This window comes from Rhineura floridana, chromosome 5 (genome assembly GCF_030035675.1).
Source record: "Rhineura floridana isolate rRhiFlo1 chromosome 5, rRhiFlo1.hap2, whole genome shotgun sequence".
In the NCBI taxonomy this organism is placed as follows: Eukaryota; Metazoa; Chordata; class Lepidosauria; order Squamata; family Rhineuridae; genus Rhineura; species Rhineura floridana.
Genome location: NC_084484.1, coordinates 131,580,177 through 131,606,831, shown reverse-complemented (window position 1 = coordinate 131,606,831; position 26,655 = coordinate 131,580,177). Strand labels below are relative to the sequence as shown.

The 26,655-nt window shown below is 41.6% G+C and overlaps 2 protein-coding genes across 4 annotated transcripts in view; one reads left to right on the top strand and one right to left on the bottom strand.

The window, feature by feature from the left end:
• Positions 1-4,378: 4,378 nt before the first annotated feature.
• CGGBP1 (CGG triplet repeat binding protein 1) lies at positions 4,379-19,923 on the bottom strand. 3 transcript variants are annotated; one of them, XM_061628074.1, is made up of 3 exons: positions 19,715-19,860; positions 11,261-11,401; positions 4,379-10,809 (listed from the first exon to the last, which is right to left on the bottom strand). In XM_061628074.1, the coding sequence occupies exons 2-3, from the start codon at positions 11,264-11,266 to the stop codon at positions 10,291-10,293; spliced, it is 525 nt and encodes a 174-aa protein (XP_061484058.1). In that variant the 5' UTR covers positions 11,267-11,401; positions 19,715-19,860; the 3' UTR covers positions 4,379-10,290. The 3 variants fall into 3 exon arrangements, with proteins under 3 accessions (XP_061484058.1, XP_061484060.1, XP_061484059.1); XM_061628076.1 differs by lacking the exon at positions 11,261-11,401 and having other exon boundaries at positions 19,784-19,923; XM_061628075.1 differs by lacking the exon at positions 11,261-11,401.
• A 344-nt stretch (positions 19,924-20,267) lies between these two features.
• The window catches only part of ZNF654 (zinc finger protein 654), a 29,670-nt gene continuing 23,282 nt past the window's right edge, over positions 20,268-26,655 (top strand). Inside the window, exon 1 of the mRNA XM_061628073.1 lies at positions 20,268-20,591. Within this exon, the coding sequence (XP_061484057.1) occupies positions 20,460-20,591 (132 nt within the window). The 5' untranslated portion in view covers positions 20,268-20,459. The remainder of the gene's footprint in view (positions 20,592-26,655) is intronic.

Sequence of the window (26,655 nt, the reverse complement as noted above, 5' to 3'; positions counted from 1 at the left end):
TGTTTATTTGGAGAAATTTGCACTAAAATGGTGAAGACTTTTCATGAGGATTTAAAAAAAAAAATCTCAGATCACTGTAGAAATGTAGAGAACTGAATTTAACACTGGAAAAATGAGAAACTGGGAGAACTGAAAAAGGCAGATCTTTCCATCCCTATTCTATTAATTCTATTATTTATTTATTATGATTTATTTATTAAATTTATATCCCGCCCTTCCTCCCAGAAGGAGCCCAGGGTGACAAACAAAAACACTAAAAGCATTTGAAAACATCTTGAAAACAAAATACTTTAAAACATGTTAAAATGAAACATCTTTAAAATGTATTAAAATGAAACATCATTAAAAAACTTTAAAAACATCTTAATGAACAATTCCAGCACAGATGCAGACTGGGATGAGGCCTCTGCTTAAAAGGCTTGTTGAGTTCATTTTAGCAGACTCTAGAGATGAGTGCCAACGAGACTGTAGCCAAAATGAGAGAAGAATCAGTGTGCTCGGGGGGGAGTGGGAGGGAGGGAACCTTGAAGTTTGCAGAAGTACATTTTTTAAAAAAAGTCACCAAGGGAACAACCAACTTCTTTTGCCAACCCCCCACAACCTATGAGGACTGTGCATGCTCAGTAGCTATGGAATGTTGACTATCAGTTGGGGGATGGCCTGCTGGAGGAGGGCACGGCTGGCACCCTAAACAGGAATACTTGTGTTAGAAAATAAGAATACAATGCAACATTTTGTTGCATGTCCCACTTGTACATACAACAACATGACCAAACAGGATTTCATAATCCAGATAATTTATGGATAATATTGAGAGTAAACATCTCAAATGGTTCTACACTGTTGCCCTTTGCTAACTCCAAAGTGGTTAAGAAATCAGGAGCAGGCTGTGGAATCATGTACTTTCTCTCATGATGGATAATGCCAGCTGGGTTCCCTCTAATTTTGAAAATCCAAATAAATATGGTTGACATCAATCATGTTTAGGGCTAGTGTAGATGCTATCTTTAAGACAATTAGGAGAAAGTGGGAGCAATCTGCACCCAAAGGGGGGGTCTGAAAGATTGAATGTGCATGTCCACAGCTTGCTCTTGGTTTCATAATAATCAGGTTGAAAGTTTTTTCCGTATGTTATTTTAGAAGCTTATGGTTTCACCACTTTATCATTGTCCCACATCTAAGAGATGTCTGCAATGGCTCCCTAATTAAGGAACACGCTCCCCCTTGACATATGATTGGCATCAGCTCTGATCAGTCTTTCGTGCCACTGGAAAACTCTGTTCAGCAAGCTTTTATGGGGGCTTAATTACCTTGTTCAGGGTTTTGATCATTATTGCTGCTATTGAGATGATTTAATCTGCTCCTCTTGAGTTTATTTAGTTTATAGCTTTTAGTTTTGCATTTGTGCTGTATTGTGCCCTGGGATCACATAATGATAAAGGGTAGGTTATTCAAAGTCTCATAGGGAAGAATCAATCACATACCTAGAGATCTGACTAGATCTTGATCCAATATACTTGCTTAAAAATAATGTTATGTCACAAAAATATATATACTATAGCTTGGCAACTTATTCAGTAATTAACCTTTAATGGATTGGCCAACTTTTTGACCATTAAAATGAAAACTAATCAAAAATTAATTTCTTAGTAAAGATATTTCCAGTCTCTGTAAGTAGAATAGCTTTGTATCCCTGACCAAAAAATCTTGTCCTTTTTCTATAAGAAAATAAATTATCCAGGACTGAGCTATGTTACAAATTATTATTATTATTATCATCATCACCATCATCATCATCATCATCATCATCATCATCATTATCTGCTTGTTACTGGTAGGTCTCTAAGTGACTTACAACAATGTTAAAAACTAAACAAATATCATGCTATACAAATAAAACAATAAAACAAAAACACTGTCATGCAGCTTTGGCAGGATACTAACAAAATACAACAAAATCTCAGCCTATCAAATGCCTAGGAAAAAAGGCAGGTCTACCTGGTGCTGAAAAGATGTCAGTGAAGACGGGTAGCAGAAGTGGCTGGCATCTGAAGTAATGAGAGTGAGGGAAGGGAGGGGGGAAGCCCCAAGATGCCAGAAGGAGAGGAACGCAGATGATAAAATTCCAATTGAATTTATTGAAAAAATAATAAGCCCAACGCATTTCGGCCACACAAAACCCGACCTTCGTCAGGGTCTAAAATAAATAAACATAAAGATCTGATAAGTAATAAATGAAGGCATCAGGAGGACCTCACTGGCAAGCATATTCCACAGATGGGAAACCACAACTAAAAAGGCCTTGTCACAACCCTCAGAGGGGGGACCTGGAGAAGGGCTGCAGAAAGTCTAAGCGTCTGGGTAGGTTCATATCGGGAAAGGCATACCAAAAGATATTGGGGTCCTATGCTGTAAAGAGCTTTATAGGTCAAAACCAGCACTTTGAATTGGGCTTAGAAGTGTATAAGCAGCCAGTATAACTGGAACAGGATTGGTGTTATATGCACTGCCTTGAACCCATCAGCAACTGGGCAACTGCTTTCTGCATTAATTGACGCTTGCAAACCATTTTCAAAGGCAATCCTATGTAAAGTGGGATTGCAATAGTCCAACCTTGAGGTTACCAGAGCATAGATTACTTAGCCAGGTTATTCCTGTCCAGATATGGTTGCAGTTGGGCCACCAGCCTAAGCTGATGGAAAACACTCGGCACCACTGAGGCTACCTGTGCCTCAAGCAACACCAGAACCCCCAAACTACAAACCTACCCCTTCAGAGGGAGTGTGACCCCCATCTAGAGTAGGCCACACACCACTTAGCCAGACAGAGGAACTACCCACCAATAGCATCTCACTCTTGCCTGGATTAAGCTTCAGTTTATTGACCCTCATCCAGTCCATTATCACAACCAAGTGCCAATTCAGCAGATCTGGTGCCTCACTTGCAGAAGATGAAAAGGAGACATAGAGCTGCATGTAATCTCCATAAGTCACCATTCAATGGTTTTGTGTAGATGTTAAACAACAAGGGGGACAGAACCAGCCCCTCTGGGACCCCTTACTGGAGAACCCATGGAGCCCAACAATGCTCCCCAAGAACCTTCTGGAGCTGGCCATCCAAATAAGAACAGGACCACTTCAATGTGGTGTCAACTCAGCCACCCCAGAAGGATAACATGGTCAATGGTATAGAAAGCTGCTGAAAGATCAAGGAGGATCAATGCAGTCACATTCCATTTGTCTCTCTCCCAACACAGGTCATTGTACAGGGCGACTGAGACAATTTCCATACCAAATCCAGGCCTGAATCAACAAGTACCTGGTTCCTATTGACGTAAGGTGGAATAGTGATTCCAAGTCCCATAATGTAATTCCAGACAGAATTATTTATGTTAGAAGACTGGACTGGCATGATAATGAAGACTAGGATGTCACTCCAGATGTTGAAGACAAACAGCTAGGGAGGGGGCTATTGATTTCCATGTCCTGCTTGTAAGCTTTCCAAATGCATCTGGTCATGTCTGGAAACAGAACTATTGGGTTAGATGGATCTCGATTTGATCCAGCAGGCGTCTTCCTCTGTGTGGCAGATGAATTTTTCAAGCATTTTTTATGGGAGAATTGAGCTACTAAGTGAAACTTTGGGTTGCATCCACTGTTAATCAGACTCAGAGTAGACCCATGGGAATGAATGGACTTGTTATCAATGCTCATTAATTTCAGTGGGTCTACTCAAAGGAATATCTGCATTGGACACAACCCTTTATACTGAGAAGTTGCATTGTTAAAAAAACTCACTAGGATTAACCTGAAGATCATGTGATCTTCTGGTTGCCCCAAAGCTCTGAAAACAGGCAAGTGGCCATCTTACCTCTTCTCACCACTTGCTCTCGTCTCTTGAGCACTCATCCTCTGCAAATGAGCTTGAGGGCTGCACAGATGCAACGTTAAACTCATCACTTGAGAAGTGCCATGGTTATATAAATTATCACCTACAGCAGGGGAGAGGGTTTTGTCGAAGGTGTAGGACATGGGCTAACCATTTATTCTCCTGCCATGCTCCTGATGAAAACTCCCCCCCATCAGCTATCAGTCCTGAAAAACAAGCTTCCATAGGTGCATATAGGATCTTGACTTCCTAAACTTAACAGCTGCCACCAAGGAGGTGGTGAGAGGGGTTTTCATCAGGGCTGTAAGAGGAAAAGGTTATTTATTTATTTATTTATTTATTTATTTTTTCAATTTATATACCGCCCTTAGCGAAATAGCTCTCAGGGCGGTGAACAAACAAAATAAAATACAATATATCATAATAAAAATACAAAAACATATACAAACAAACAACGAAAAGCACAGCAAAAACAAAATAAATACTACAAAAATTAAAATACAGATTAAAAGATTAAAAAAGTTAAGATGCTGTCCTCCTGATGGAAATCCCCACCACGATCTCACAGAGCTGTTAACAAAACAACCTCATCACAGCAGTTCAAGTGATGAGTACAGCGGTTGCATCAAGTTTGGACCCAAGTCCTGCCTGCCTTTGTGATGCATCATGGATTGGAAGCTGTCCACATTGTTTAAGAAGGCCAAGTCTAATATCTAGCTGGAAGGAAATCAAGTTGGGAAGCAGGGGAGAAACAGGGTGGTGACTTTCTGCAGGGTATGGTTTGTTATTGGCAAAGCTATTTAATTTCTGCACACATGCTTGCTTTAACGTTTGCAAGCCCTGAATAGAGTGCCTTTCATGTAAAATGCTGCCTCATTTACCACCTGCAGTGATAGGTAAATTCACAATGAAAGGATGATGCAGAGTCCATCCTTTAGAATTCCAGAGATTTTTAGATTGTATGAAATTAGTTTGGGGCCCATCTTTTGTTGTTTGTTCCTGCTTCTGCTATGAGATCATATGAGGTGAGATAGCAGACCATGGCTAGGGAAACCTGGGTTCAAATCCTCACTTGGCTTTGAAGCCCACAAGGTGTCACCGACTCAGTCACCATTCCTCTGCCTAACCAGCTCTGCAAGGTTGCTGTAAGGATCAACATCCTCTCCCAACCTGGTGCCCTCCAGACATCGTTGGGCTCTTCACTCCCCTCAGCCCCAGCTCACATGGACAATGATCTGGGCTGATGGGGAAAACATCCAGAGGTTCCCCATCATCAACTTTCTTCTCAACAAGGAAGCAAAGCTTTAGTTTTCATGCTCATTATGCTGAGACACAATACACTGACACAAAATTTTAAGGTGCACTCCTAAACCCTGGCCGGCAACAGCAGGGCTTCATGGACATCCACAGCCCCAGTGCTCACACTGGCCAGATGGGACAGTGGAGTGGCAAGAGAAACGCCCTTTGCTGCCTCCACTCCCAGGCTGGTGCCGCAAAGAGGGCTAGATCAGGCCCATTGCCATCGTGTGACAGCAGCAGGGTCTACAGAGGATCCAGTGGGTGCTGTGTCAGCCCAGCCCTCTTCCCCGAAATATTTCTGGTGGAGCCATGAAGGGCTGGGTGGAGGGACACCTTCGCTCCATCCAAACCCCCTCCTGCATGGCAGACTGGGGGGCTTAGATTGCTCTGCTACATCTGCACAAAGTAGGAGAAAGGCAGGAACTGACAGTCATCAGCACCACCTGTCTGTTTAGCAGTTCTACAATGTATCTTTTACTGTTCAAATATGATCTTGCAGTCTTTGTTTTAAAACTGTTTATTTTGTAAAGTTAACACAGAACTTTAAAAACATAAAGACAATGAATATCCAACATGCATAAGCAAACAAACAAAAATCCTAGCAGCAAATTCAAAGATGGATTAGCAAAAAGGGATAGCAAGATTATCCATACAATGCATATCTATAAATAAATGGTAATCATTAGCACATTATTTTGTTCCTTATTTCACTCAAGAGAAAAAAGTTATAATGGAGACACAAAATCAGTTTAACTATGTCACTATCTATCTTGGCATGGCTGCAATAGACTAAATAATTTTTTAAAAACTGAGGCTTTTTTAGGGAGTTGAGAAATTTTTGAGTCATGTAAGAACACCCCTGGTTGTCAGGAACCAATTTTCCCATCTATTGTAAACTGGACTAGTGAGGGGAAAGGTTTCCTTAATCCATTAAAACAATAAAGATAAAAACTTGACCTTTTAAGTTCATAAAAATGTAGGTCCGGAAATTTGGTGGGTGCCTGCTTTTAAAAGGTATGTCTTGCTGACTATGAAAAATAGTAACATACTGGGTTGGATTCAACCTTAGAGGGCAATCTTATGCATTTCTACACCTCCACTGCTCCACTAAGTTCAATGTGAAACGTTAGTCATGGCTTAAGTCTCATGAACTTCAACCTCAATGGCAACCAAGTGCAACTAATTTAGGTTGCAATCCTATCCACATTTACTTGGGAGGAAACCCAACTGAGCTCAAGAGGACTCATTTCCAAGTACGCATGAAAAAGATTAAGCTGTTAGGCTGGATCCAACCTGTTATTAGCTGCCTCTTTCATTCCCAACCCAGTCTGACAGTTTGAATGACATGTTAACATGCTGCAGCAAACTTATGCTCTAATGTCTCATTCTCTCAATCTGACACTCATTTTAGCAACTTACTTTCAAGTATGCACGCACAAGAATGCAGCCTTAGTCTATTCAAAAGCCAGATCATGTTTAGGGAACTACTCAGACCAATCTGTAAAATATTAAATTATAATCCTCTAGCTAGGTTGCTACTATTTAGTCCAATTCTTTTGGAAAATGAATCATTTCATTCAGTTGTGCTGAATTCATGAGACTTGCTTCCAAGTAAAATGCTTAGGATCTGGCTGTTCAGATGCAGTCAACTGACATAGATCTGAATCTTGAAATCCATCATTTTTTGTTGTTTTTGACTCCATTGAACAGAAGGCTTCTTTGTGAGAGTCAGAAATGTTTCTGAACTTTCTTAGTGCTAAAATGAGTGTCAGATTGAGAATGAGACATTAGAGAGTAAGTTTGCTGCAGCATATTAACATCCAATTCTTTTACATGCACAAAATGACATGAATATAATATGTGTGAAGTTAAACTATCCATTTGATGCTTATGGAAGTCTGGTTTTCAACAACTATTTTAATTTACAGAGTCAAAATGGTGATTTTACATCTTGGAAAAAAAAGAAGAAATCAATGGTGTTTCACCATTGTTACATTTTTCATGATTGATAGCGATCACCTGGCTCAATGGCATCATAGTGCAGCTTCTCTTCCTCTATGCACGCAGTCTTTTCATGCATATGGTGCAATGTACCAAACAAGAACTTTTTAATCCAAGGGTAGCCAACCTGGTGCCCTCCAGATGTTGTTGGGCAACAACTCCCATGATCACTGATCATTAGCCATGTAAGGGATGTTGGGAGTTGGAGCCCAACAGCATCTGGAGGTCATCAGTTAGGACAGGGATAGCCAATCTCTTTTGTGATGAGATGTGTAAGTTTCATAAGCGCAAGGAATTCATCAGTCACCACTCTGCACATTAACGGAAAGGGTGAAAAGATAATGTGTTGTTACACACATACACACCTATCCAGCGCTGCTGGCACTTCCTTGTTCATGTATGAGGCTGCCCTAGGAACAAAAGGAGCAAAGCAATGCAAGGAAACAATCCCAGGAATATAGTATATGCTTTTCCCATGGCCATACACAATAGGCATCTATTTCATTACTGACATCATTCAGAGGAAGCTTACAGATGAGAAAGACAGGGAAGTACACATTTTGATGGTACTGCATTATGGTCTATTTAAACTAATTCACAAGTATTAGTAGATAAACAAAAACAATAAAATGAAAAACATTTTTTTAAGGAACTACTCATTTGCTCTACTCATTCCTCCCTAACCAAGGCAGATTACTGAGTAATGTTTATTTTTTAAATAAAGAATCTGAAATTAAACCAGGTACATTTTTGACAGCATATTCACTATGGACCAAAGTACAGCATTTTTCTAATACCAGTTCATTATCATGACCTTCCTTCATGGTGAGGAAGCTGATCTAATCCGAAAAGTCAAGTGGCCCATCTGTCTATGAAACGGATGCACCACTGCCACAGTTCCAACAGAGCAACACTTCCCCCCCCCCAAGAACATTGTACTGGAGTACTGCATCTCTGTATCTGAGAACTAACATGCAGCAAGTCTATACCAGAATAGGCATACTGTACTGTATACCAGTAACTGTATACCAGTACCTGTATTTGGTTCCAGATGTGACTATTAAGGCTGTAATCCTTGGTTCAGCTCCAAGTTAATTAAGCTCAGGGCCGACAATGTTCAGCCCAAGAAAGAAAAGCCCTGTATTTGTTTTCCATACAGGTGAAAAATTATGAATATTTGGGTTTTTTTTAAAAAAAAAAACCAAAAAAAATTCAGAGTACTTTGGCAAAAATTGCAGTGTCACAAGGAAAAAAGGAAAGGGAAGCTTGGGGGGGACACAGAAGCTCCTCCCCAAATCTATGGAAACCTAGAATAGATGCTGCCTACACATTTTCATAAAAATATGAGAGCTAAACATGGTTTAAATATGAAAGGTACATTTTTTTCATAAACCAAACACACTCCAGGCCCTGGGCTGCATTCACCAATGCCAACCCCTGTATGTCATAGCAAACTCTGGGTGATCTCTATCATTGGTCAGGGTAGACCTACTGAAATCAAGAGACTTAAGCACACTGATTTGAATGGATCATTCCCTTTTTCCGCAAACTCTATGTAACTTCAATGCAGTATGGCAGACTATGTAAAAATCTTCCAATGGATTTGCATTGCCCTTGGACTGCTTATACTGCTCCTTCTTCAGTTTTTAGTCCCAAGAAAGAGTAGAAAGTAATGAGCCTATGGTCTAACTCAGACCAAACATCTATGGCAAAGTTTCTCATTCATTTTCTCTCCATTTGATTGGGCTCTGCATGTTAATATAAATAAATAAATAAGGCCAGAGGTAAGAAGCCACTGTGCTTCCTTTGAAATTCCACTGATAAAAAGCAAAATGCCTGGGGCATGATACTTAAAAATGTTAAGCATTTTTTTCAATAGGAAAAATTATGGTTAACTCTGCCATTCCAATCAGTGGGAGCCAAAAGTGCTTAACTGTGGTGGGATCACGCTTTGCTGTTAGCTGATTCATTAAGAAATATTTTAATCATGAATTACAAGTTCCCAAGAATGCTGTGCTCCTTGAAAAGTATTTCACTGAAGCAAAAGGTAACAGTAACTCTTGATTCACTCTTGGAAATCATATTACATAGGTTGACACTGAGCAAAGTTCATAAATGTTAGGTATTCAAATGGATTTTTAAAATCTATCTAATCTGAACCAGCTTTGAAATTCAACTTGGGAAGAAATAGAAATTGCATATAACACAAAACGTCTCTTTATCAGAAGCATTATTTACACAACAATGCCATCTACAGGCAGCTGACTGTAAAACTTTACCCTCAATAGTACTGCAAATTTCCTCTGATCAACTGTAGTGAAGCTGATGGAATGTGGGAAACCTAACCCTTTATTTCTGCAGAGTATCTCATATATTCTTGCTTTCAGGAACTCTGGAAGCAAAAGGGATGCTCAATAGAATGAGCATCCAACTGTAGATGCTACCCTTTGCTTTCAGTGGGAGGTTTATCTGGAGCCCCAATAGCTGTGCAAGAGTTTGCACATCCAGCCACGAGTTAACACATTTTGATCCGACAGAAAGTAAATCACATACAATGAGACAGAAAGAAGGGTCAGCATAATTGTCTAAACCAGCAGAACGGAAACACCTGCACTGGAAATCAAGCCTGCAGGATTACTGACACTCCAGTGTGTAAGGAATTAGGTTATAGTTATGCTGAGAATACGGGGCCTAATAAATAAGACATATATGTATACATGTTGAAGCCAGAAATTAGATTATTGAGTCTGACCATGCCTAATTGGATTATTTGCAATTATCAGGTAATGGGGAAGGAGAAAAAGGGAACAAAACAATTTCTCTACAATAATCATTTAGCACTGGACTGTACAATCTCAACAAAATGGCACCTTTCTGCCATCTTTTCTCTCCGCCCGTCCCCAGGAGCTCAACATTTTAGATTCAAACTCTTATAATACTCGAGTCACCAACTATTTGTTATACATCATTGCATTTTGCAATAGATTGTCATTTTTACAATACAAAAACCATTACATAACATTGCATGAATATAAAAATAAACCACGTCACTGCTATGCAACTGTTAATACTCCACACCTAGAACCAAGTGGCCTCGTCCCCTCAGTGGTCTTCAGACTTGAGAAGCTGGTTTGAATCCCCATCAGGCAAGTAGGCTTTCCTTAGCTGGTCTGCCTTGGGTATGGAGTTCCCATTCTTCACATGGCGAGAGAGGAAAGCTCGCACAGCTGGATGGTCAGCCTTCTCAAGGGGAATGCTAGCTTCCAGAAACATTTTTACAAAGTCCTGGATGACACTGGGCTTCTCTGTTTGGGCTGCACTGTTGCACTGCAAAGAGGCAGTCAGAGTTCGTGGCTTCTTCCTGACGCTTTGCTCTTCAAACTCCCCCTTGCGCTTGGTGTGAGTTTTGGATTTGAGATGGTCATTGATTGCAGACTTGCGAACATGATTTAGGACCACATTGCAGAACGTGCAGTACAATTTCCCCCCATCTTCATACAGTTCACTTCCAAATTCAGTTACACGATCCTGAGGCGTCACATACAAAGCAGTTTTAGAACGGCTCCGGGAGGGAGGTGGCTTCACATCAAATCGTTCCATTGCTGACTTCAGTAAACTGATCTTTAAAAAAACCAAGGCAGAGATATTATTACATTTATGTTCTCAAATACGACGTTGTATTTATCAGGGTTGTGCTACTATGCACTGATCTGTTCAGCCTTCCTCACTGTAGTTGTATAGGCTTGGAGATGTAGCAAATAAAATACATGCTTAAGTTCCACTGAAATCAATGCAACTTAACTGTAGTGGGAGGCAGTATTGGTTTCTAGACTTTGTGATTGTAGAAATAAAGTTACAGGATACTAAATGAAAGCTATAGAGTGATGAACGGGGGACATTGTGATTTCTACCTTTCATCAACTAAGTGGCCGAGACTTCCCACCAAAATTTATTTCGGAATAAATATTACTACAACGTAGAGTAATTTGCAGCTATCGTGTTCATGAATAGGATGCATAATCTAAAGCTAAAGTTATGAACGCTAGGCTGCAATTTTTGGTGCAAAACATACTTCCATGTTGTTATCACTGCTATATCAGGTGCTCCACTTCCACACATGGCTCAGGTTTGTTAAGGTGAGGTTAATTTTGAAAGCATCATATCTGGAAACCTAAACTAACTGAAGCAGCTTAACTCCAACTCCTGTTTCCATCTGCAGTCGAGAAAGAAAAGGTCACACCATTGTACTTTAATACATTTGAATGAAATGAAATTTAATTTTCACCAGCATGACAACTTACTGAGATTTCAAACACTTAAGGCCATGTTTTGTTTTGATCTTTGTTTTATACTGTTGGCCTTATGATTTTGTATTGAGTTGGATATTTTCATATACCACCCTGGAAACCTTCTAAGTTGGAGGGTGGAATACAAATTTATTAAATACTGATAACCATCTTGACGGCAAACCTGTGTATGTAAACTGGATCTGCTCCAACCATGGAGAAAGCAGGGTGTGTGTGCATGTGTGTGCGCCCTGTATGTCATAGCAAACTCTGGGTGATCTCTATCAGTGGTCAGGGTAGACCCACTGAAATTAAGAGACTTAAGCACATTGATCTGAATGGATCTACTCTGAGCATGACTAATGGTGGTAATCATTCCCTCTTTCTGCAAACTCTATGTAACTTCAATGCAGTATGGCAGACTGCAAGGGCTTGGCAGTTTCAGGCTAATTTAACAATCAAGCCCTCTTCCCAGAGAACTCTGGGAATTGTGGCTCTGTGAGGGGCGTTAAGGGTCTCCTAACAACTCTGAGCATCCTTAACAAACTATAGTTCCCAGAATTCTTTAGGGAAAGCTATGGACTGTTTAAAGAGGTATAAAAGCGCTTAAATGTACAGCACAGATGTGGCCTTCACACTGCTCTGAAAACCCGATCTGGTTTTTGCTTTCATTTTGGAAAAGCAGAACTGCTGCGAAGCAGAAAAACGCTTCCCCATTATAACGAACAATTACTAAACGATTATTGCAAGACTCCAATTATGATCAATTATACAACCAATGTTTGGGATTTATGATATCACAGCCAGTACAATTTGACGCAGGCTTACTCAGAAGTAAATCCTATTTACTCAGCTACAATCTTATGTACACTCTCCTGGCAATAAGCCCCAATGGATGCAACAGGTCATACATATGAGTAAAGTAGGATTGCGCTGTAAGTAAAAGTGTCTTCCTGTTGCCTATGGAAAGGTAGGTTAAGGCTTGCAATTCAATACATGCTTACTTGGGACTAAGTCCCATTGAACCCAGTGGAGCTTACATTTGAACAGAGATGTGTTGAACTGCTTTGTAAGCTACCTTTGAGGAGTCTTCCCGTCTTGGTTCTCTCTTGCTACGCCAGAGCAACAAAAAAGCAGCAAAGCATTTAACAGGCTTAAATGTTGAGTGATCCAGAAAAAAAAATGTAGTTGCAAAACTATATATGATTTTTTAAAAATTGCTAAGCATTTTATTGAACTGAGGAAGCAACACGTGTTTTACTGAAATTAATGAAATAATCGTATCGAAGGCAAAAAAAGCTATATGCCTCTTTGAATGGTAAAGGGTGACCCCTAGTGGTCTAAATTTTATTAACCTGCCTGTTATAAAAGGAGAGTCCAGCATTAGCAGAGGCACAAATCCTACCTGCAACACATGAGTAGCAATGGAATTTTCAAGTTCTGCTTTAATCATCATTCTCTTTAGAAGAAGAAAACTGGGTTGTAGCTGAAATAGAACACCTGCTCCAACACCTGCTGAACAGCACTACTTATTTTCATGGTGGAGCAACTCCGCTTTTGACAGAAACCGCTAAGTAATCTTTTCAACATTTACGTAGATGATCTCCCTTAACAAGCTCCAAATGCACTTTTTACAGTCATCCGCAGTCAGGTGCCAGAGGGGAGATTTCTTTATCTCACATTCTTAAATCTCGCCTTATCTTGCATGTGAAAGGACACCACAGAACACACAAGGCAATACAGACTGAAGAGGTACTTAGGACCGCTCCCCAAACAAACTTAAACTTACGAATACTTAATCCACTCCTCACTTCTTAAATAGTTTCACAGAGCTCTCTCTCACTCACTCCCACTGCTGCATCAGTCAAGATGATCTTGGGTACCATCCTTCTTATGCATGATTTATCTTGCCAAATTTGTGAATCAAAAAAGCACAACTAAGGCATCTACCACTAACCCCGATTCCTTGCACACTGAAAACACTCCATAATTCCTGGTGTACTTAGCTCATTGGTATCTCAGCAGATTCCAACATCATTTGACCATGGTGTCCCTTCTGAAGTGACCCAGAGGGATGGGAATTGGAGGCACTGTATTAGGGTGGTTCTGCTTCTACCTACAGGGTTGTTACCAGAAAGTAATACTAGAAATGGATTTTCAGCTGTGGGTTCCCCCAAGGGGACATTCTTTTTCCTATGCTATCTGTTAGGTGCTGACATCTGGGGATTTGCAGCATGGTGTCATCAGTATGTTGATGACATGCAGCTATTTCTCTCCATTCCATCTGAATCAGGAGAGACTGTGAATGTGCTAGGCCCGTGTCTGGAAGCAGCGATGGACTGGATGGGGGGCAGTAAACTGAGGCTGAATCCTGGTATGATGGAAGTGCTGTGGGTGGAATGTTCCCATGTCCAGGAATTAGGTGGGCAACCTGTTCTGGGAAGAGCTGCACTTCCCCTGAAGGAACAGGTTTGTAGTTTGGGAGTACTCCTGAATTCCAGCTTGTCACTCAAGTGGCTTCTGTGGGTAGGAGAGCTTATGACCAGCTTGGGCCAGTTCGCTAGCTACAGCTGCTCCTGGACCAGGATAGCTTGGCCTCAGTCGTCCATGTCTTGGTGTCCTCCCCCTGACTACTGTAATGTGTTATATGTGAGGATGCTCTTGAAGATGAAATGGAGACTGCAGCTAGTTCAGAATTCAGCTCCTAGGCTGGTAAGTGAGGCAGTCCAATAGGACTATGCAGCACTGGTCCTGAAAGCACTGCACTGGCTGCCAGTGAGCTATGAGGCCCAATTTAAGGTGTTAATCCTAGCGTACAAAGCCCTTCATGGCTTGGGATCCAAGTACCTAAAAGAGTGCCTCCCCCACTATCAACTATCATGGGCCCCGAGGCTGGCAGAGGATATACTGTTGGTGGTGCCGCTGGGCTGTTGCCTGGTTGATACTGATCTGTGACAGGGCCTTCTCAGTGACGGTTCCCCGTTTGTGTAATGTCCTCCCTGGTGAGGTGCATCTTTCTCCCTCACTATTAACATTCAGAAGAAACTTAAAAACATTCCTGTTTACCTAGACATTTCATCACTGATACTGTTCCTGGCAACCTTGTAATTATTAGCTGTGAGGGCATGTAATTTTAAAGATGCTTTTAATTGTTTGAAATATTTTTATTTTATTTTAATTGTATTGTTTTAACTTTTTAGTGTTTGCCACTCTGGGCTCCTTTGGGAGGAAGTGTGGCATATTAATGTAATAAAAATAAAGAAAGAATAAGTGAGTTTACCTGTGTACCAGCATCACCTTCACCCACTACATGCAACAATCAGATCAGCTACATGGCATTCTTCAGCAAATCCTGTTATTAGGCACTTGCCTTGCCACCTGCAGGGCAATATCTGGGGTACATCCAGACTTCCAGCACATTGTTCCAACTCTCGTTATCAGTGTGGTGCTCCTGCCCTCCCCTATGCAAATGCTCTCAGTTATGAAGTTGGTGCTCCACACCAATGCCCAATTGCCAGTGTCCTAATACACCGGAGCAGAATCACATGTACCCATGTGATTAGTCATCAGCGTAGAGCATCCATACGGGAAATCATCAATGCTGTGAGAAAGAGAGGGTGATGCTCACTGCTCCACCACATGATGAGGAACACCACTGTGGCTTACCTTTACGACTAACCTAAAATGACAACAAAATGGATATTTTCCAACACGTGCACGGTTCTGTTGTTACCGTTTAAAGAAATGGATGCAGAGCAGTGGCAACGTGTCCCACATTAAGAAGGAATATTCCAGACCTCATGCCCTCTCTCCGCCTGCACATGAGGTCTCCAGTCTCTCTTGCTCATTTGCCAGAAGAGCTCAGAAGCAGTATTCATAAGACCACCCCATCACTTGCCTAAGCATGCTCTAAATGTGGCGACTCAAGATTACTTAATACAGATTAACAAGGCACCTACACCATGCTTCCATAATCAAAGTGGCTACAGAGATTTTTTCGTCTCTTTCAATGTCTGATTATGAGTGAAGAGAGAATTTTAATCTGTGTTAGTACAAAACTGGGAAATTACTCTGTGTGGTGTGTGACATCCTAATAGTCCAGATGTAATGAGAGAATGGTGGGCCAAAAGCTAAAAATGGAAAGAGAATTTATCTAATGAGAAACAGTAGTCTGGTCACCAGTCCCTGGATCAAAGCAAAAGTCACAGAATGTCATCATTCCCCACTATTCGTACCAAGGCATCCCTTCCTAGATTTGGCAAGTGCACATTTGTGGAGTAGTTCCTCGTCATACCTGCCTGGAAACATTTTTTTAAAAAAATTGGAAGTGCTGTTCCAATTTCCTGATATTTGGGGGCGCTTGTAGTTACTCAACCGTGAGGACTGACCATGCTGTCTGCTGTTTGAACTGACACCATACATTCTGTGATTGAACCTTGGGTGATCAAGGTTTTCTGATGGTGCAAACTATGGGTACAGATGTGAGTTATGTACCTATAAAAATGTGAACACATCTAATGATCTGTGAAGATGCCACAAAATGCTGAATCTGTGGTCCGTGAGCTGTGTGTTTTATGATCCGGCAGTGTATTTTTGTGATCCTAGTAAAAATGACTAGGATTACAGCTACATTTTCCAGAATGATGACGCTATAAAACAACAAATGAATGATCTGTTATGTTGCACTCTGTGCACAAGGATGTCTGTTATGCCATGATAATATTTTTTTTTTCAATAATTTTTATTCAGGTTTTCATAAAACATACAAGACAAAATCATAAAACATTCAAAGACAAAAAACAAAATCAAAAATAGTTAAACAAAAAGAAAAAAAGAAAAAAAAAACAAAAATAAGAAATAAAGAGTAAAATATTGACTTCCCATTTGTCAAAGATCAAATCAGTTATAAGTCTATAATATATAACAATCCTGTCTCTTAAGTCATATTATAAAATCACTTTCCTCCAATAGTTATCTTACTTAATCATCAAATCTCATAAACATTACTTTATTCTTTCCACAAAAAGTCAAAGAGAGGTTTCAATTCTTTAAGAAATATATCTATCAATTTTTTTTTTCCAGATAAGCATATCGATTAATCCATCTCATTACTAATTATGATAATCTTGTTGTCATAACCATAGTCAAAATAAACATTTCAATTAATCCATCACATCAGAATCTGTTAGGTTCAGTAATTTCAGTAGCCATTGTTCTATTATCCCTATTAGTTCCATTTTCCATCTTCCATCTTCAGTAGTCTTGTTAAGTCCAGTAATTTCAGTATCCAATCTTCCATTATCAGTATTCCATAATAATCTTGCTGTCAAAGCCATAGTCATATAGTAAGAGTCTGATGGGAATTACCTCTATCCCAAATATTTTCTTGCCATCCATTCTGAATAGGTTGCTGAAATACTGCTGTAAAATCATATCTCTGTTCTTTTTTTCAAAATACACTGGGTCATCTCTTGAAAGTTTTTCCATTGTCACATGGCTGCAGTTAATTCCATAGATTTTCTCTATATTGGGCTCCATCACATCATTCCAGTCCAGAAGATTATCCATGCCATTGATAACTTTATCTCTAGAATCTTCATTAATTTCTTCAGAGATAACATTGAGTTCCAAACAATAGATTTTATTTCTAAAGTCCATAGACTCCAAATCTTGTTCCTGTTCCACGTTTGTTCCAATCTCCGGGATCTCCTCTCTCACAGGGACCCCTGTTCCAGTCTCCAGGGTCTCCTCTCTCACAGGGACCCCTGTTCCAGTCTCCAGGGTCTCCTCTCTCACAAGGACCCCTATGTCTTTAATCTCCTGTGTCTCCAAACAATAAATTTTGTTTCTAAAGTCCATAGACTCCAAATCTTTTTCCTGTTCCACGTTTGTTCCAATCTCCGGGGTCTCCTCTCTCACAGGGACCCCTTCCAGGGTCACCTCTCTCACAGGGACCCCTATATCTTTAATCTCCTGCTTCATTTTACTCAATTCAATTTTCAGCTCCTTACAACCCTGTCGCAGGTTTTGTTTCGTTATCTCAATCTCATCCATTATTTTCTGAAACATAGTTATTTCCAGCTTCTCAGCCACTTTCTTAATTGCCATTTTAAAAGAAAAATATAGGAAAACCACTTCTTATTTCAGCAACAATTGGGTTAATACTCCAAACTTGGTGACATCACAGTATAAACAGAGCAGACAGCCTTATCTCTCCATGTTTAAGTAAACAAAATGCAGTTCCCAGGATCGAAACAATTAATGGCGGTCGTCAGAAAACAGATTCGTCAAAATAAAATAGACCAAAAAGAGAGTAGTCTCAGACAATATAATATTCTTCAAAATAAAAATCTGGAATAGAAATCCCTCTTCTGTGTATATCTTTAGAATGCAAATCCAGGACAGCTTTTTGCAACAAAAACAGAGATAAGCTATTAATTAGTGAGTAGCAGAGAGAAGTTATGGCTCCCCAGTGAGATGTCAAAAACCGATCAATCTGGCAAATCTCTTTTAAACAGCAACAATTTAAGTCAAGTAAAAGAAAAATATAGAAAGAAGGGTGCTTGCCTGTTAGTGCGTTCTCTCTTAGAAGATAAGATGAACGTTCGCTTTTCCAGATAGAGCTTGTTGTTAAAAATCCGTCCCACCTTCGTCGGCTGGACCTCGTCCCATAAATTAATGAGATCTGGTCGTCCCAACAAAAATAGGCTTTGAGGTTAATCTCTTCGTTTCTCCCTACCCGGGAGAAGTTTAATCAGTCAAAAAAAGAAAAAATCTGACTGATATATCTGAATAAGCTTCTTTTGAGGCAGGAGCCCGTCTCAAGAGCAGGCACAGGCTAAGTCACCCTTCCCGGAAGTCGCCAGAAAAAAGCTGTTATGCCATGATAATAGATGGGCAGAAATACAGGTGAGAAGAATCTGACTATAAATCAAAGAGCAATCTTGCCTTGGACCTGCAACCATGCCCTGCACCTACATTTTTGTGCTACAGCTTTGTCAAAAAATGCTAGATTGTTGTTGTTGTTTTAATAGGGTGACCTAAGGGAATGAACTATAATAAATGATGGTTGTTAGAGATCCAGCTGTAAAAATCATGGGACTTCATGAGAGTCCATGCTTGAGATCTCTTCACCATGTGGGCCTGTAGATAGAACTTTCACGGTGCAATCTAGGGTCAGAATGTGAGCTGACACCAGATGTATTTGGGGGTGTTAGCCAATCATCATCACAAGGATCAGTGTAAACTTTTTTTCTCTTCACACATCAGCTTTACTTTCACTTTTCTTGGCAAAAGGAACAGCTTTTCTTTTTACCATGTATAACACAATTCACACATTCCCCTATTTTCATCAGAATTACAAGAACTAGAAACTTGTTGAAAATAGCCAGATGGTGCTTTATCCATGTACCACGAGGGAAGCCTGGAATCACAATAGCATTCAAGTCTGCATGCAATAAGGCAATGCTACATGGGCATCAGTAAAAGTGAAAGGTGGCCTTGGGCAAAACACTATATCCTAGATTAGCCTAACTCAAAGAGATGGCACAAGAATAAGCTCTTGCAAGGAGGAACAAACAATTTATAGACTGTTCCCCTGCAAGTTTACTCAGAAGTAAGTCCCAATAAGTACATCACAACTTACTCCCAGATAAGCTTCTATCAGATTGCAGTTTTACAACTCAAGCCAAGGCATGTTCAAGTGTACATGGGATGCAGCAGACTTAATTGTTAAGCAATATCGCGGCCAGCACCTCATACAAACGGTCACCGGATCAATAAACGCTTCATATAATACCAATCGAGAAAACAAGCATCTTTTTGTTTTTTGATGAATGTTGGGCTATCACAGCGGCAAACCCTCCCTCAATAACAATTTCTCAGCAGAGCCTTAGAGAATTACATTTCTCCGATTCGGAAATACACATGATTTGCAATACACGTTTTCTTCGCCCGAGGTAACATTGCTACTCTAGGATGGCTTCATTTCAGTAACGACTCCCAACGTGCGCCCCCCACCTTCTTCCGCCCCCCGACCGCCCCTGCAAGGACCCCCCTTTTAGTCGTAACCTTCCACCTCATGCGCTGTTTCCTCCTCACCAACATTTTCTGTGCCCCCCTCCCCGCCATTTATCAAATATTCCCGCCCCCCATTTTATCCACACCTTGCTGCACACAATCTAATCTTATTCCTCCCCACCCAATGGGAAGGGGGCACCTCTCCCCAGTCTCATTCTTACAGCTCTTGACAGCAGACTGCTCTATCCCCGCGGAGGCCAGGACGCAGTTTCGATCTGTTCCACGCTCACCTTCCAGGCCCCGCGACGGCGCGGAGCCGACTTGGCGGAGCCGTCTGCAAGACAAATAGACGGACGGGAAGGGGGGGTGGCTGGACGGAGTTTTTTCCTCCCTCTGGCCCAACCAAGGAAGGCGGGACTTACTTCCCTAGCAACACCATCGCCAATCAAGGAGCTGGAAAAAGCGAGAAAGCCGATGCGAGAGGAGGAAGAGCGAACGCCGTTCTGTGTGGCTCACAATGAGGTGAGTGACACAGACGTTCACCAGTCACTGAGGAGAAAAGACAGAAGTCCAATAGATGCCGCTGCCCACTCACAAGAAGAAGGTGGAGATGTTTACTTTGAAGGATGAAATGCAGGTCCAATCACCATAGGCAGAGGTGGAGTTTAGTGATCTTGATCGATCTGATCGCCTGCCAATCAAAAAGTGGGTCTGAAAGTTCAGTGGCGAATGGGGAGACGCAATTTCCAATCAGAAGCCAAAGAACCGGAGCTGCTCCGAAATTAAGGTGCTGGAGGGTCAGAGGTTGCAGGACCAGCGATTGATTGACAACCAAACCCGCCAGTAAGGACGAGCCGTGGGGGGTGGTGCCGGAATTGAGGAACGCTGCTAGAGGGGCGGGCCATCCGGCGGATCGGGGCAGGGGAGGGAGCTAGAGCTCGGTACGCGCAGGGCGGCCGGAGCAGCATGGCGGAAGACGAGAGCGATCAGGAGTCAGAGAGACTCGGCGAGGAACTCGAGGCCATCGCTGGGCCGCAACTCCCCCCCGGCTTGTCCCCTGTCTTGAGCAGCCAGTATTATTGCTACCGCTTCTGTCAGGTGAGCCGCTGGCCCCGCCCCCTCAAGGCTGACACCTCGCGCGGGGGGGTGGGTGGAGGAGAGAGAGTGACTGAAGCGGCCGAGAAGAAAAAGCTGCCCAGCGAATCTTCTGCGGGTGGAACGCTGGAGGTGTCCCCCCTCCCCCATCGTCTGTTGAAGGGGGCTTCTCGCGAGGGCGGACTCAAGCAACTGCCAGAGGGGCGAAACTGAGGGGACGAGCCCACTGGAGTGGCGACGCTCCAGCCCCTGTCTGGCCAAAGCGGGAGGGTGGGGTGGCTGTTTTTGCCTGTCAGTGTATTTTCTACGTCTTTTTGCCCCCCACGGGCGGGAGACTTCAGGAAAGCGCCTTCATTCTCTCCTGCCCGGGAGCGGGGAGAAGAGTCGCTCTCCCGAGGCCAGTTTTCTCTCGTAATAAATCTCGCTCTCTGGGTTTGCCGCTGCCGTTCCCTTATTGAGGGAGGGAGTTCTTCATGGTGGAGCGGACCCTGACCGTGACCCTTTAATTTGCCCCCTCGACTGAATGCGCCTTGAACGTCACGTTGGGAGCTGTGGTTGCTACTGTGGGAGATCTCCCCGCCTCTGCCGCCACTCCAGCCCGCTGGCAGTATGGTTGCCCTTGCCGTGGGTGCCAGTGTTGGCGTGTAGGTCTCCGTGAGGTTAGGGCTGGATGGTCCTCTTAGCGGAGGGGCTGGGAGATCTGTACTGAAGAAGAGGAGGTAAGCAAGCTTGCCTTCTTGGAGGGAAGGTCTTTCTTGGCCTTTTTTCTTTTTCTTTCTTTTTAAAAAGAGGCTTTGCTTTAACTGCCTCGTCTTGCTCTTCTTCCTTGCCATGAGAGAGGGGGAAAATGCGACCCAAAGAGAGAAATGGCCCGTGACAGTGAACTGGTGTTCATTGCGGCGGCTGTTTGTTAACGTCCCAGTTGAGAAGTTGTGATTGATAGTTGTTCGTGAAAGGGTTTTTTTTGGGGGGGGGGAGGTTGAATGGAGAATAGGATGACTATGGTTGGTGGACTGGCCTTTTTATTAATTGACTGCTTGGTTGTAATTATTTGGTATGTTACTTTGGTTGGTGTTTCAACAAGATGTCTCAGGACGCTAACAGCTTTTTCCTGTGTATGTTTGGAACTAAGTTTATCTGTGTTCAGTGAAGCTTGCTCCTAGGTAAATCTCTCTCTCTGTCTTGATATTGGGAAAACAAGTGAATCTGTAGCATTCATCCAGTCTTCTGGGGTACATTTGAACCCCAGGTGCACTGTGCATTGTGTAATTTATACATGAATAGACCTATAAGGCTGTCATCTGTACATTGTCTCCAAATTTCAATCAGTTACCACCTACCATTTTCCTTCTGGGGAAAAAAAGCTATTGGGTGCCAAAAAAAACTCAGCAAAAAGTCCTGGGGGCAAATTTCTGCCTTTCATTATGTAATTTACACATGAGTAGACCTACAGAGTTTTGTCACAAACTGTCACCTGCACAAAGTCCCAAGCCAGTTACCACTTAGCATTTTCTTTCTGGAAGAAAAAAATCTCCTGGGGTCCAAAAATATCTCACTTTTCTCAATATGCATGGAGAAGGAGCCAACGTACATAAACTTGTGGTGCTTGCCCCCAAAAGGTCTCAGGGGTACAAAATGACTCTATCCTTCTTTTGGAAATCTCATTGATGTCCAAATATATCCCCAAATTAGGCAAGTGTGATTTTGTAAACAGTCTGGATGAAGGTTAAAACACTTGCCATGAGCAAAGAATGAAGTGTGTACTAACTGGAAACAATCAGATGGTTTTTCCATCAGTCAATCACTTTAATGAGTTATTTGCTTAAATTTGATATGTTTGCTATCTGAGTGTTTATCATGTTCAGAATTTGAATACGTTCCCAATTCCAAAAATAAAAATGTAGTTTTTTCTTCTGATGCTTAATGGTTATGGAGGAGACAGCAATACGAATGTATCTTACAGGACTGTAGTAGAGTTACTGAGATTAGGTACATAAAGCAGTATGAATAGTCAAAGACGCTAAATGTGACTTCTACAGTTTCCTTTTTTATGAACTTGCTTGTATACAAGGCAATATCAATTCATAATTGATTAGATAGCAACATACTGATTTGGTTTCCAAGTAAAAAAACCTTTTGCTATCCTTTTTCCTTGAAATTATTAAGGATGTAATCGTACCAACTTAACTGGAAGTAAGTGAACTCAGTGAGTCTTACTTCTGAGTAGACATATAGAGGATTGCACTGTTCATTTTGTGTAGTATTTCATAAAAAGATAACCAAAAGAAAGCTTTAGGTTTATATTGCCTATGTATTTAATGTCACTAAGAAGTTCAAATGTTTGACTTGTAGATTGTTGTAAACTGTAGTTTTGTAACTTGTGGTTGGAAGTTTTGATTGTAGGATCAGGTAGAAGCTGACTACTGAGAGGACATGCTAGATGTGTCTCTGTCCCCTTCCCCCAGTAGTGTACAGATAAAAATTTACAAGTGTGTAGAAAGGCTGTGCCTGGGCTAGACCTTGATAGAAACTGACTTGCAAATCTCAAGCTTATTACATCTTGAGTGCTGTTACCCTTTACAGAGTCCTTTCTGTAATACTTTCTTTTGAGCTTTTGATATTTAGATCACAAGGAAAAGTTTTAATAGGTCTGAGAAGACCTCTGTGTTGGCCCCATCTTTGTTTTACTCTCCTTCTCCTTTCAAACACTTGGATTCTGTGCATTGAGATGTCATTCATTCCAGTGGTTCCCAACCTGGGGGCTGTGACGTAATCCAGAGGGGTCCATGAACAGTAAATCAAGGAATTATTTATTATTTTTTAAAAAATGTCTTCACTCCCAGAACTCTTTCTGCTCCTCCCTGCCACTGCAGAAGACACCTCCCCCTTGCTCCAAACAAGAGGGGAGGACTTTTGCTGAAGCTCTAGAGTGTCTTTCAGGCACGCAGAGGGCAGGCATCTGCCTATAAAAGATGTAGCAGATGCCAAAGGTGGCTGAGAGTGGAGGTACCAGGAAGAGGAGGGGATTATTATCACTGACTCTTGTCTCCTCGACGCCCTTACTCAGAATGAGAGGAGAGGGCTTTTCGTGAAGCAAAAAGGAGTAAGGCTCCAAGGAAAGGCTGCTTTTCCCCTTCCTTCCTGGCAGCCTGCCTGCCTGCCTTTCTTGGCTCCTGATTCACTGCCATCTCCTTTTAAAAATTACTCTTATTTGCAAAGCTGCCCATATCTCTCCTTCGACCCAGGCAGATCCAAGGAGCAGTGAGGAAGCTCAGGACTTGCTCACCCCCAATCTCTGAGGCTAAGTGTGCCCCCTTTCTTCCACCTGCAGTCCACCCCCCCCAATCTGTCTCCAAGATGCTGCAGCACTTGAGAGCTTCCCCCCTCCCACGTGCCCAAATGTCTGCATGCCTGCAGATGCTTGCAGGAGGGCGCAGGTGTGTTTGTGTGTGTGTGCGTGCTGATCTGTCTTCTGCTCCACTCTCATCCCCAGGTGCATACTAACTAAATCATCAGTTCTGATGATCACCCCAAGGCCTAAAAACACTTAACACCCCTACTCAGTCTATCTACCCTTTTGTCTTCACCCTTTAGCATCCCCACCATTACCACATTGCTGCTATTTTATTAATTATTATTATTTTTAAAAAGCTGAGCAGGTTGGCTGAGGCTTGGGTTCCACATACTGCAGCTAAAATGTATTTATTTATTTAATTATTGCATTTATATCCCACCTTTCCTCCAGGTTGCACAAGGTGGGCTTCATAGCTGGATGGGGATTTGAACCTTGATCCTAGTCCAACACTGTAACCCACTGGTGTTGGGAGACAGGACTGTACTTCTTCAGACTTTGTGTCTGTGTGGGGGGAGGGGGAAACCAGTTTGATGAAACTTTGTATTAAGAAAGGAAAGCAACACCTCCCTGTCTGCAGGGAGCTTTTTATGGAAAGGGATATTTGGATTTTGCCATGCACCATTTTTTCACTTAACAGAGGCTAAAATTACAGTTAGCATGGGGGGAGGGAGGTCACAATTTTTTTGAGTTTTTAAAAGGGGTCCCGTACTCACAAAGGTTGGAAACCACTGATCTATTCCACACTTAAGAGATTATTTTGATTGGTGAAACATTTGGTCAACATGCTAAAATTTGCTATCCTAAACTTTATTGATTGATAACATTTTATTGATAAACATTTTAACTTCCAAATCAATGTGTCAAGTGGAAACCTGCTTAACCTATGTTGTTTCTTTCTCGGCTTCATATCTTACAATTTTTGTTTAAACCAGGCAATGCTATGTCTCTCTAATCACTGTGTTTCTTTGGTTCTTTTCTCATACAGGATCTCTTTTATCTTGTAAGATGTATCTTTTTCTTTTGCTTTGTATGTGGAGGCCTTGGTTAGGAAAAACTTGGTAACTGCTTTGACCAGGCAACATGGCAAGCTTACTTGCTCTTTGTGCACTCCATTGTATACAATCCTATGACTATGTTTGTGGCTGGTCTTGAGCGATGTAAAAATGAAATGCAAAGATACTGAATTGTCACTGCATGTTTTCACAACGGGATATCCAGGGTAAAAATATTGTGTGTAAATGGGCAGTTTTAATACATTTCAATAACACATATTTTGGTGTGTGCTTGGTACAGAAAAGTGTGTGGCTATTAACTTGTTTGAGTGAAGTCTGAATGTCATATACACATATTGATGGGCAGTAGCTTGCAGTCAAGTTTTTTTTAAAATCATTTTTTAACAGAATGGAGTGCCATAAACTGGACGGGAGAGATGGTGTCACTACAAGAAAGCAACACTGAAATGGAGCTAAAGAACATCATGCTTTTTTCATGGCTACACTTACTGTTCCTTGTGATGTGTGACTGGTGGTTTTAGTTGTCCTAACTTACTTATGTGTAAGCAACTTGCAGTCCTATTTTTGATACTGATTTTACATTTGGATGTTGAGTAACAAACTTGTTGAGTTCATGTTTGTAGGTGGATGGTATTCATTGACAGTATTCTTCAGGGTTGAGGTTTGGAGTCTCAGGACACTTCAGTGTACATGATCAATGATCTGATTATTACTGCTCTTAACAAATTATTTCCTTGATGTAAGTAGTTTACTACAGGAGCCTATTTACCTTGTAACCTTTGAGTTCTGAAATTATCATTGAGGTAGGCCTTTACTGTATAAGAATTGTGAAGTTAACTGCTAGTTACAAGATTCTGTATTTCAATCAATCACTCTACTTTGGCTGGTGTTGATTATGTTTCCATCATCTTGCCAATACTATCTTAACAGCTGTCCACATACACACGACTCTGGATGTAATCCTGTGCATTCTTATGGTAGTCAGCCCAGATTGGTGACCGAGGATCAGGGGGATTTCAATATGGTTGTGTGTGTGTGGGGGGGTGTCACTCAATTTTTCATAGGGCAGTCTTATAAAATAATAACCAGGGAAGAACAAGGAAGAAATTCTGCCCCTTCCCCGGGCTCATGCTCCCTGGTGCAAGGGAGCACAAAATGGCTGCTGGTGGAAGTGTTACTAGGTATCATGGGAAATGAAGAACTAGTCAAGAAGGAGAATGTCCAGGGTAGGGTTGGCAAGATAAATTCTGTTCACTTTTCAAGCCTACTCTTTCAAATACGCACTTTCCAAAACAATATGAGAACAGAAACACAGCGACCCTTCGAAATTCACATTTTGCAGTCTGGTTCGCCAACCAAGCAATGTTTTCAAAAATGCATATGTTAGTGGAAAGTGTGCACAAAAATTCCATGATTCCCACCCACCACCCCTAATTGTAGCTCTGTCCGGTGACAGTCCTACCCAGTCCTTGCAATAGCCATGATTTCAGTGAGAGGAATCTTTTTTAAATAAACTTGTCATGGCACTATTGTTTTTTTCCAGGAAGCACATGGGAACCCTCCCATACATGTGTGCACATGTATCATATATGCATTCTGATATCAGATGCCTGAAATATTATACACAGCTTATAGACTCTCACCCATTGCAGTTTCCAAAGGAAAAACTGCCTTATACAGTTCATTGGTCCATCAATCT